At 43.2% G+C, this 12,283-nt stretch overlaps 1 protein-coding gene across 1 annotated transcript in view; it reads right to left on the bottom strand.

Annotated features, from left to right (window-relative positions):
- Positions 1-1,981: 1,981 nt before the first annotated feature.
- The window catches only part of LOC121013932 (zinc finger protein 177-like), a 38,516-nt gene continuing 28,214 nt past the window's right edge, over positions 1,982-12,283 (bottom strand). Inside the window, exons 2-6 of the mRNA XM_040449807.1 lie at positions 6,687-6,772; positions 5,938-6,064; positions 5,397-5,489; positions 4,614-4,696; positions 1,982-4,091 (exon numbers count right to left, since the gene is read on the bottom strand). Coding sequence (XP_040305741.1) covers positions 2,982-4,091; positions 4,614-4,696; positions 5,397-5,489; positions 5,938-6,064; positions 6,687-6,719 — 1,446 coding nt within the window. The 5' untranslated portion in view covers positions 6,720-6,772 and the 3' untranslated portion in view covers positions 1,982-2,981. The remainder of the gene's footprint in view (positions 4,092-4,613; positions 4,697-5,396; positions 5,490-5,937; positions 6,065-6,686; positions 6,773-12,283) is intronic.

The following is a 12,283-nucleotide window of genomic DNA, read 5'->3' as shown; positions in this document are numbered from 1 at the left end:
ATCCAAAACTGACAGACACGGTTTACATCCCCTACCCTGGCCAGTGTGAACAGTGTAGATGGACTCCATGAGCACTTTCAATGGTGATGTAGTCCCTGTGTTAGCAATGTCCGATCATGCCAGTCAAGTAAGAGCATTCAGGTGGTAGAAGACAAAGTGTGAATCGTGTAGGCCTGCTTTGGGGCAGGATGCAACCTGGAAGGCGCAGCAACTAGACTGGTCTAGCCATCAGGGCAAGGATACATCATGCCCGCCAAGAAAAGGTCAGGATACAATGATAAATTTTAAAACAGACCTATACAGCCACCCACAGGAGATCGAAGGTCTGGATCAGGCTGAGCCTGATGTGGCTTGAACCCACGTACCTTGAGACCATGACCTGAGCTGAAGTCGGACACTTAACCAAATGGGCCACCCAGGTGCCCATTACTGTTTTTAAATCCGTAAGCAGTTGAAGACTAACATTATGTTTGCTAGGCCTGACAGTTATTTAGTACATAAGATTTAAAGTTGCCTTTCTTGGGAAGGGAGGGATTGCTCGTAGCCACATAAAACCCCTGCCTAGTTTTTTTTTTTCCTTTTGGACTCTTTATTTTTCCCCATTTTTTTATTTTTATTTTTAATGTTTATTTATTTTTGAGAGACAGAGTGTGAGTGGGGGAGGGACACCCAGAATCTGAAGCAGGCTCCAGGCTCTGAGCTGTCAGCACAGAGCCTGATGTGGGACTTGAACTCGTGAACCGCAAGATCATGACCTGAGCTGAGTCGGCGCTTAACCGACTAAGCCACCCAGGTGCCCCTCCTTTTTTTTTTCTTTAGGTATTTACCTATAAACTCTCGATGGTCCTGAGTGGCCCTTTGCTATGAGCGGTGGTCTCCTTTTCTAGATGGTCCCTTTCAACCTCAGAGGGACTGGAGTCTATCTCCGAGACAGCAACACAGGGAATTCCCAATTTTATAACAGTTTGACTTTCAAGAAGATGCTCTTACATATTGATAGGCAGTGGCACTCAAGGGAGCCCATGCACTCTGACCAGGAGATTTACAAACCGGTTTGAGTTGAGAAACCTCCCGAGGTTTCTTAGGAAACCTCATGGATAAAATCGGTAAGATCCCTCATAGTCCACCAGGTAGGCAGGGGAACACATCATGACAGAAGCGAAGCAAGAACAGAGACATATGTGAGGGCCACTGCTGTCTTTGGCAGAGAAGGCTGCTGAGGACCTCCTGATCTCTTTGTCCCCCACGGGGGATGCAGTGGATGAGGAGACTCCCCCACCCCCCACCTTGGGGTTGCAAGGAACACCACCACATAGTATGGAGGAGAGGTAAGTTGTTTCTGGTTGTCCTTACGAGTTGGTAGGGAGAAAATGTTACCGACTAGGTCTACAGTTTGCATTTATACCAGCGAATCATAACATTTATTATTAGGGAAGACAGATGGGCCCTATAGAAGAACAAAAGGGCAATTTACCAGAAATATAGGATGACATTTGTATGCATCTAGTTATAGTGCCTCAAAATAAAAGAGACAGAGTTAAAAAAAACAACCTTACTATCCACAGTGATAGTGACGCATTTTAACATACCTCTCTCAATAAAGGACAAAGAAGGTTTGTAATGACACAAATTTTAAAAACACAGTAAGATTCATCCAACAGATGCACTGACAGTCAATTATACCAAATAATTACAGAAGAGGTGGTGTTTCCAACCACACTTAAAGGATTCATAAAACTTGACTACACATGAAATGTATTAGTTAGGGGCACCTGGGTGGCTCAGTTGGTTAAGTGTCCGACTTTGGCTCAGGTCATGATCTCGTAGTTCATGATCTCGTGGGTTCAAGCCCCACATTGGGCTCTGTGCTGACAGCTCATAGCCTGGAACCTGCTTCAGATGATGTGTCTCCCTCTCTCTCTTCCCCTCCCTGCTCGCACTCTGTCTCTGTCTCTCTCTCTCTCTCAAAATGAAATACACCTTAAGAAAAATTGAAATTTATTAGTTAACTGAAATCCGTTTTAACAGAATCTTCCCTCCAGAGTGGTTTAAACCAGTTAGGAATTTATTCTTTCTTGTGTTACAGGAAGTCCAGAAATAGGCAATCCAGGGTTAGTACAGACAAATAATACTGTATATATCCCTGACATATCATCAGTAGCCTCTGACTGTCATCCTCTTGGTCTATCTTCTAGGAAAGAAGAAGAGATAGAATAGAGGGCAAATGGTAGAGAGAAAATTCCAGATGAGACATTCCCATTTCCATGAGCTATTCTAGAACCCACAAGCAGTGACCTCTATTTCTCACAGGCCAGAACTATGGGCTTATGGGCAAAGTGGCAAAGAAGTTGGGAGATGAGTCCTTAAAAAACTGTCCACACTGCCACCTTGAATACAATTATATAGTTTGTTACTTTAGGAAAAGAAGGGTGGGATAGATCTGGGGATAGCAACTCATTGTATCTGACACATTAGCCCACACAGAAAGTCTCCAACAATTTTCTGTTTGAATCTATGTCATACAGAATCTGTATCATGAAGACCATGCATTTTGTGTATAATGCAATTAAGTTAGAAATCTATCAAAAATAACATATGCATGGAGTCTTCACATTAAAAAATACATTTCTAAATAAACTATAGGTCCAAGACATCTTGATGAGGACTGGAAAACATTTAGTAGTAAATTACGGTGAAAACATTATTTATCAACACTTCTGTGACGTAGATTAAGGGGACTATAGAGCACCCTATAACCTTTAATACTTAACAGTTAACATGGTGTTGCTCTTTCAGGATGAAACACTCGCTGATAAAGACAATCACAGACCCATAACATTTGTAAGATTGGTCCCAGGAAGTCAGGAATTGTGCCTGGAGGCTTTCTACATTGGTCACAACAGGGCTGCTCTCCAGTGTGACTTCTACAATGAGGAATGAAGCGTCAAGGATCAGTAAAGGCTTTCCTGTAGTTACTTCATTCATACTTTCGGCCCAGTGTGTATTCGCTTGTGCATTATAAGGTTAGTGCTGGTGCTGAATGCTTTTCCACACTGAGTACATTTATAGGGCTTCTCTCCTGTGTGAGTTCTCACATGCACCCTCAGGCAAGAGGAATTCCTAAAGGCCTTCCCACATTCTTTACACTCATAGGTTTTCTCTCCAGTGTGAGTTCTCTTGTGCACAATGAGGTAAGAGCCCGTGCTGAAGGATTTTCCACACTGACTACACTCGTAAGGTTTCTCTCCAGTGTGAGATCGTGTATGTTTCTTAAGGGATGACTGATCAATGAAGGCCTTCCCACAGTCACTGCATTCGTAGGGTTTCTCTCCGGTGTGGGTTCTCATGTGCTTCTGAAGGGATGAAGGAACAGTGAAAGCCTTGCCACATTCCTTACAGTCATAGGGTTTCTCTCCAGTGTGAGTCCTTCTGTGCACGTTAAGATGGGAGCTCTGGCTGAAGGACTTTCCGCAGTGATTACACTCATAAGGTTTCTCTCCAGTGTGAGATCTCACATGTTTTTTAAGGGAAGACTGAAAAATGAAGGCTTTCCCACAGTCATTGCATTCATAAGGCTTCTCTCCAGTGTGAGGTCTCACACATTTCTGAAGGGACAAGGGGCCAGCGAACACTTTCCCACGCTCATTACGTTCTGAGCTTTCCTCCACAGTACACAGTTTTTGGTGGGTGCTAAGCAAAGCTCTTTCTCTATAATTACTGCATTCACAGAGCTTCTCTCCAGTAGATATCTGGTCATATACTGGAAAGGAAGAGTGTATGCTGAGAGACAAAAGACACTGGTTACACTCATGAGGTTTCTCTCCTGTGACAGTCCTTAAGTGTTTCCTAAGGGAGGACTCTTGAATGAAAGCTTTGCCACAATCCTTAAACTCAAAGGTCTTCTCTCCACTGTGAGTACTTACATGACTCCTAGGAACTGAGGGGTGGCCAAGGTCTTTCCCATTATCCTTATATTTGTGGCATTTCTCTCCCTTGCAATGTCTGGTACACATCAAGTGACAGTTCTTTCTGAAGAATTTTCCACAACGATCAAATTCCAAGGGCTTCTTGCTGGGTTGAGTTGGTACCTGCTGAACAAGGAGTAAGTAAGTAAAGATTTCCTCACTTTCTTTACATTCATGGGAATTCTCTTCCACGTGGATTTGGCCGTACACAGGAAACACACGATTACGACTGACATTTTTACTATTTTTCAGTGCACGTATGTGAATTTTTTTTGCTCTATTCTTTCAAGTTGTATCAGCTCCAACCCAGGACTCCATCATCCCTAATAAAGGACATCCTAAATACGGAGTTTTGCCAATAATGAGTAAAGACTGAATTAATTATGTATTAAATACTTCACAATGGAATCATATTTAAGTAAATGTTTACTTTTTGGCATTCTCTGTGAAACAGCAAATGTTGAGCCAAGTTTAGAGATTCCTCTAATTTTATGAGATTCAGGAATACTTTCCCAAGACAGCTTTATGGTGAGTGAATGCCACCTGCCTCACTGTCTCTCCTCATTTGGAAGCTAGTGCTTTAACTCCATGACATTCACAGACTTCTCCTCCTGTAAAAGACCAGGAATCATTCCTAGTGAATCTTACCGTCTTTATGTCATTGCAAGTTTTTTCTCTAGGAACATTCTGTACAGGAAATGCATCTTTTGATTTCAGTTGAATATCCAAGCCTGAAATTGAAAATTTGTATAACTATTGGGATAAAAAAATAGGGATAACAGAAGAAAGGACATAGGCGCCCCATGGATGTTTTCAATAACGCTAAATATAGAGAGGAAATGTGAAACAGAAGATGTAACCCATGACCAGAGAAATTATTCTAGGAACGTGGCTCTTTGAGAAGATGCCATTGATAGGAATGAGCAATGGAATGGGAAGTGTTTTACTTAGAAAGGATTCTGGAGGTTTGAGACAATAGGAGAGTGTATTATCTGGAAAGCAAAATAGGGAGAATGGCACAAAAAGTATGCAAAGAAAAGTAAGATTTACAGAGGAATTAAAACAGTATTTTTCTCAGGGCGCCTGGGTGGCTTAGTTGGTTGACTGTCTGACTCTGGTACAGGTCATGATCTCACGGTTCATGAGTTTGAGCCCCGAAGCCCCGCTTTGGATCCTCTCTCTCCTTCTCTCTCTGGCCCTCCCCTGCTTATGCTCTCTCAAAAAGAAATATTAAAAAAAAGAAGAAAAAAAAACCCAGTTTTTTTTCCCTCTGAGACCACACGAAGATATGAATGAGGGGAGAGATGGTCAAGGAGGCAAAGTTCAAATAATGGCCTCAGTGTTGTCAACACAAATCGACATTCCTAAAAGGACCATCCCACATCAGCTATGGCTGCTCCACACAATGACTCCCTTCTGCCTGGGACTCACCTACACAGGCACCTTGGAGCATTCCTCTCTCCTCTGTGCTCAGTGCTTCCTGCCCCACCTCAGTGATCAGACTGTGCTTGCAGAGAGGGTACCCTGCTCGTAGAGAAAGACACGTGAGGTGGGAGGACTGTGAAGGAGACAAGAAGTCTGTCCACAAAAGTGGTTCCAATACTTTGATACTAAAGGATTCTGAAGCCAGGCAAGTACCACTTCAGGAGTGACAAAGGAATCAGATCCAAACTTTTCCACAAGGTCCCCCAAACAAACACCTACATAACGCCCTGTCCACATGGAACAGACCCTTGACACCCAAACCCAAGAACAAATACACACTGCAATTACCTAAATGTTGTAATAATACTGAAAATGAAATCAATGCATTTTTACTGGAAGCCACGAGATTCCCACAAGAGCAGGGGCCACTCATTTCGTGTTGACTGTGTATTGCCGTTCTTTTCACAAAACCCAGAACACGGTGTGTGATGAAGGACTACGTGCTGCATGGAGAAATGGACAAATGAAGGAAGGAGGCCAGTCTCACCTACAGAGGCCAGGTTCCTGTAGTTCTCCAGCATCACGTCTCTGTATAGGATTTTCTGGGTAGGGTCCAGAAGTGCCCACTCCTCCTGGGAGAAATCCACCGCCACTTCCTCAAAGGTCACTGAATCCTGAAACATTGCACACATTCAGGCTCAGCCAAGGCCCATTTCTAACTATGTAGCAAAAGAATGGTGAGGGAGGCTGCCAGGACCGGGGAAGGAGACCAGCGCACTGCTTGAGAAGTGCAGTTGTGCTCTGAAGGCCTCCTGTTATCCACCCCAAGGCTCAGTTCTTGGAACTCTCCTCTTTTGCTCTCCTTGCCTGGACCACCTCATCCAGACTCAAGCTTTTAGCAGCTTTTCTAACACATAGTTGACCTGATATTTCCACCCAGTGGGTTGTGAGGACCCTTCCAGTCTTAGTCAAGATCCAGTACAGACTGACCATACTGCAGGACGAGAAAAATACTTGGAAAATGAATGAATGATTTTCCTAGTGAAAAATCTCTTTTCCTTCATAAGCACCCTGCAGAATATGGAACGAATACTCAACCTGGAGGAATATCTGGAAAAAAACAAAAAATTTACAAATGTTGTAGTAATAGAAGCCTTTCCAAAGGCATTCTTTCTCTCGTTCTGAGACGCCCAAAGAACTGGGAAAGCCTGAGGCCAGCCCGCTGGGTTGTGGGCAAGACACGTATCCTTTGGAAACAGCATAAAATTCTTTGAAACAGAATAATTTCGTATATACCTGTGACCAGGTGGTCAGCAATCCTGCAGCCATTCTTCCTCTTGTGTGTCTCCCTCGTCACCAGACAGGGTTCTGAGCAAGCCGACCTAGAGAAGACAGAAGCCATGAAAGTCTAGGCTTGACAGATATTCAACGCTTACAACCTAGAAGCTTCCTCATACTAGCTTCAGAGGGACCACACACCCACACACACAGTACAGTTCACCTTAAGATTTTATCTCCCTATCCAAGAACAACTAGGAATTAGAAATCTAATATGTTCTTTTTCTTTTTAAACTTTTTTCTGGGCCAAACTCCTACAAATGTCTAGGGCCAATAGGCATTGCAAGGAGCAATGAGCCCCCACTAGTTCCAGAATGCCTCTAAATGTCACTTGCCCATGAAAGAAACCAAGGCTCATTTGAGAAATAGCTGAGTCAAGTGCAGAATGTGAAGTGTTCAAGGTGAGTCTGGAACATCTTTTTTAAGTTATTTTTTTAATGTTTATTTATTTATTTATTTGAGAGAGAGAGGGAGAGACAGAGTGTGAATGGGGAAGGGCAGAGACAGAGAGAGAGAGAGACAAAGAATCTGAAGCAGGCTCCAGGCTCTGAGCTGTCAGCATGGAGCCTGATGCAGGGCTCGAACTCACAAACTGTGAGATCATGACCTGAGCTGAAGTCGGATGCTTAACTGACTGAGCCACCCAGGTGCCCCAAGTCTGGAACATCTTATAGCAGAAAGTAAGAATCCCAGCAAAGGCTAATGGAGTTGTGTCAAAAATACACAGGAGAAAACTTAAAGGAGCTCTCCTTGGCTTAAGATGGAATAATTTAGGGGCCCCCGGCTGGCTCAGTCAGAAGAGCGTGTGACTCTTGATCTCAGGGTTGTGAGTTTGAGCCCCATGCTGGGTGTACAGATTACTCAAAAAAATAAAATCTTAAAAAAGAAAAGAACAATTTAATAAATAATGACTGCAGTCAATTGAAATCATCAAATGTAAAACAAAATCATGAGTTCATAATGATATTTAAAAAAAACCCTTGATGGTCAGTATTGGAGAAGGCCAGGATATCAAGTCATAATTCTGAAAATTCATGAGAGGCAAGAATCAAGCATGTGTCTCTCTCTCCTTTATGAACAATAGTTTACGACTGCTAAGTTGTTGTGATGGGGAAGAGTTCTTCTTTTTTTTTTTTTTTCAACGTTTATTTATTTTTGGGATAGAGAGAGACAGAGCATGAACGGGGGAGGGGCAGAGAGAGAGGGAGACACAGAATGGGAAACAGGCTCCAGGCTCTGAGCCATCAGCCCAGAGCCTGACGCGGGGCTCGAACTCACGGACCGCGAGATCGTGACCTGGCTGAAGTCAGACGCTTAACCGACTACGCCACCCAGGCGCCCCAAGAGTTCTTCTTTATACAAGAATTGTACATGCTTTATAAGCTTTGTTTATTATAAAGAAAATGCTAGAGTCAGAAAGTCACCTTTTGCAACCAATAGTAAATTAATGAATCTAAGCAATAACAATCAGTGGTTACTCAATTATTAGGGGAAAAGAGAATGGGGATGTTTACTTATAGTTTTCAATTTTGAAAATATGTTAAAACTAAAAGGAAGAAAGATCTGTGTGAATATGACAGACTTCCACAGATTCTTTGCCATTAAAATTTGTCTTCTCTCCCCCCCCCCACCCCCCGATTTCCTCTGTGCTTCAGCAAGAATGTTATTGAGAAGAATCTATTCGAGAAGAAATATCAGATTCCATGACCCTTTTCTCCTACATACTTCAGAGTGGCCCAGGAACTTGGACATTCTCTAACATAACCGCAGTGATCAAAATCAGGAACATTTAAACATGGATTTAATATTATACACTCTCTATGCAGAATATCACTAACTGGTCCAGTAATATCCTTTATAGCAATCATTTTTTTTGTTGTTCAGTTTTTTTAACGTTTATTCATTTTTGAGAGACAAAGAGAGACAGAGTGCAAGCAGGGGTAGGGCAGAGACAGAGAAGGAGACACAGAATCCAAAGCCGGCTTCAGGCTCTGAGCTGTCAGCACAAAGCCCAACGTGGGGCTTGAACTCACGAACCGTGAGCTCATGACCGGAGCCTAGGCCAGACACTTAACTGATAGCCACCCAGGTGCTCCAGCAATCACCTTTTTTAAAGTGTATTTATTTACTGGGGGGAGGGGCAGAGAGAGAGGGCGACAGAGAATCCAAAGCAGGCACAGCGCAGTGGGGCTCGATCTCATGAACTGTGAGATCATGAGCTGGGCTGAAATCAAGAGTTGGCCGCTCAACTGACTGAGCCAGCTGGGTGCCCCTCCAGCAATCACTTTTTAAATTTCCCATACGGCATCATGCCCTCAAACCATGGTTCTTTATGCTTCTTTAATCGGGACCCATCCCTCAGCCTTTCTTCATCTTTCAAGATACAAAGAGTCCAGGTCCGATGTTTGACGGACTCCACCTCAGTTTTGGCTTTTCTGATGTTTTCTCATGATTAGATTCAGGAAGTTCAGTTTTGTTTTGTTTTTTTTTAAATTTTTGATGTTTATTTATTTTTGAGAGAGACAGAAACAGAATGCGAGTGGGTTGGGGCAGAGAGAGAGGGAGACACAGAATCTGAAACAGGCTCCAGGCTCTGAGCTGTCAGCACAGAGCCTGACGCGGGTCTCGAACTCATGAGCTGTGAGATCATGACCTGAGCTGAAGTCGGACGCTCAACCGACTGAGCCACCCAGGCGCCCCAGGAAGTTCAGTTTTGGATGAAGGACTACCTGACTGATGAGTGTCCTCCTCAGCATGCCACCTTAGGAGGCCTTAGGTGCCAGTCTGTCTCATTATAGGTGAGAACTATGGTCAGTTGGTTAAGGTGGCATGTCACAGGTTTTTCTATGAAGTTACCATTTTCTCCTTTTGTAATTAATGAGGAGTCTTATTAACTAGGGGGATAATTGGAGACTGTATAGATAAGCTGGGAACCTTTATCAAGGAAGGATCAAGCTGACACTGGAACCAAGTGATAAATCTTAACATCACAAAGACGATGTCTGGATAGCAGGTAAGTTCTGATATGATGTAAAAAGAAACAGCACCATCTATAAAGTACTTTTGCAAAAAAAAAAAAAAAAAAACCACACACACACACACACAAACCCCCTGACAAATCCTTTCATCTAATTAGCAGTTTACAGAAGAAAGAGTCTGAGGGGACATGTTAACATCATGAAGATATAAGATGATATCACGAAGATACAAGCAGCCAAACCCAGTCTGGGGGACAGACAGGAAGGACTTGTAACAGCTCACAGAAGCATGTGGACCTTCCATCTCGATTCCAATAACACCAACTGCAGAAACACACTTTGAGACATTCCGAGGGAACTGAACACAGACTGGGTATTAGATGATACTGGCAAAGAGGAAAGCAGCCCCTGACATCCAGGAGCAGCCCTGGGACCATCAGCGAGGCCTGTGTGTTCTCCTATTGAACATGAACGACGTCACAGAACAGCAACAGCAGACACGGCCACTCTGACCATGGCATACGAAGACACAACAGGGCTGTTCTGTAGTCATGTCTGAACACAGAACATTATCTAAGCCTCAGAAATGACTCAGCATCCCCCCTTTCTGGCCAAAATGAACAACGCTGCTTCCTTAACAATTACAGCTTCACCCCTGGTTTATTTTCCCTCCTTCTTGGTAAGCTTTACTAATAAATTTGATGGTAGAATTGCCCTCACTTCCTGACAACATCTAATCCGGAACCCTCCACCAAGAGCACCTGCCACGAGCTCACATCCTGGAGGTCTAACACCCTTGGACTGAGAGGTCCCCCGGTGCACAATGCTGTGCATTCTGCCTTGCTGCAAGGAGTGATAGACCCAACCTGTGCAACTACTTGTAGCCAAAGACCACTGAAAATATCAAGAAATGTTCATTTAGGGAGTGTGATAACGGTATTGTGACAATGCTAAAAACTTCTGTTAAACATTTATTTTTATTAATGGATTGCCTCCTTAGTCTCTTGATCTGTAACAGCTCTCTCTTCCTCGTTTAGCCCCAAACCGGGTTAGGTAGTTATATCCTCATGCTGTCCTTTCCTTTTACTTTATTATTATTATTTAAAAATTTTAAAGTTCATTTATTTATTTGGAGAGAGAGAGAGGCAGAAAGAAGCAGAGAGAGAGGGAGTCAGCACTCCCTGCACTGTCAGCACAGAGCCTGACGCAGGGCTTGAAGTCATCAACTGTGAGGTCATGACCTAAACTGAAACCAAGAATTGGATGCTTAACCAACTACGCCACCCAGGTGCCCCATTATTATTATTATTTCTTTAATGTTTATTTATTTTGAGAGACAGAGCGAGCGAGCGAACATGAGTAGGGGAGGGCTGTCAGAGAGAGGGAGAGAGAAAATCCCAAGCAGGCTCAGTGCTGTCGGGACAGGGCCCGATGCAGGGATTGATCCCACCAACCGTGAGATCATGACCTGAGCTGAAAAGAAGAGCTGGATGCTTAACCAACTAAGCCACCCAGGCGCCCTACACGTCCTTTTCTCTTATTAGAGAGACAACTCAAATTATGGGTAAAATGATATGATGTCTGATATTTGTTCTAACAGGAAAATAAAACTCAGTAATAATATACAAAGGGAGGAACAGACATTATAAGAATGGCAAGCAGTGGTAATCACTGAAGCTGGGTGATGAGTACAGGGAGATTTTATCATAGCACTCTTGACTCCTGAGTATGTTTGAAAGTCCATAATTAAAACTTTTAAGGAAAAGAAAAAAAAAACTTCCATGCAGAAAGGGACATTGAAGATGTGCACCTGTCTAGACCCTGGCATCAGATTCAGTAGCAAAAGCAAATCTTAGGTTTTAGTCCAAATTCACATTCTTCATGTAGTCCAGAAAACACCAAGAATAATTTCATTTCGAGGGCGCCTGGGTGGCTCAGTCAGTTAAGCATCCGACTTCAGCTCAGGTCATGATCTCACAGTTTGTGAGTTTGAGCCCTGTGTCGGGCTTTGTGCTGACAGGGTGGAGCCTGGAGCCCAGAGCTTGCTTTGAGTTCTGTGTTTCCCTCTCTCTCTCTCTCTCTCTGCCCCTCTCTGCTCGTATTCTCTCTCTCTCTCTCTCTCTCAAAAATAAATAAACATTAAACAATTTTTTTAAAAAGCATAATTTCATTTCAAGAGGGTCCTAGGTGGCATTGCCACACTAATTGCAATTAGTATGAGCAAATGGACTTATCTCTGGAAAACTCAACTTCAAGCCAAGCCTCAAAAAATTCCCTCACATAAAGTTCTAAGTAAATTGAGAAAGCCACACTTTAAAATGTTATAAATGCAAATACACAATGTACCATGAAAGAAAAGCAGCCAAAAACACAGCAGGAAGTAAAGGCAAAAAATACTACTTCAGATATTCAACTTTTTATTTTTTAATTTTTTTTTCAACGTTTATTTATTTTTGGGACAGAGAGAGACAGAGCATGAACGGGGGAGGGGCAGAGAGAGAGGGAGACACAGAATCGGAAACAGGCTCCAGGCTCCGAGCCATCAGCCCAGAGCCTGACGCGGGGCTCGAACTCACG

Source organism: Herpailurus yagouaroundi, unplaced genomic scaffold, assembly GCF_014898765.1.
Source record: "Herpailurus yagouaroundi ecotype Mexico unplaced genomic scaffold, PumYag 200, whole genome shotgun sequence".
NCBI lineage: Eukaryota > Metazoa > Chordata > Mammalia > Carnivora > Felidae > Herpailurus > Herpailurus yagouaroundi.
The sequence above is the reverse complement of the archived record's forward strand: the minus strand, read 5'-3'. Positions and strand labels throughout refer to the sequence as shown.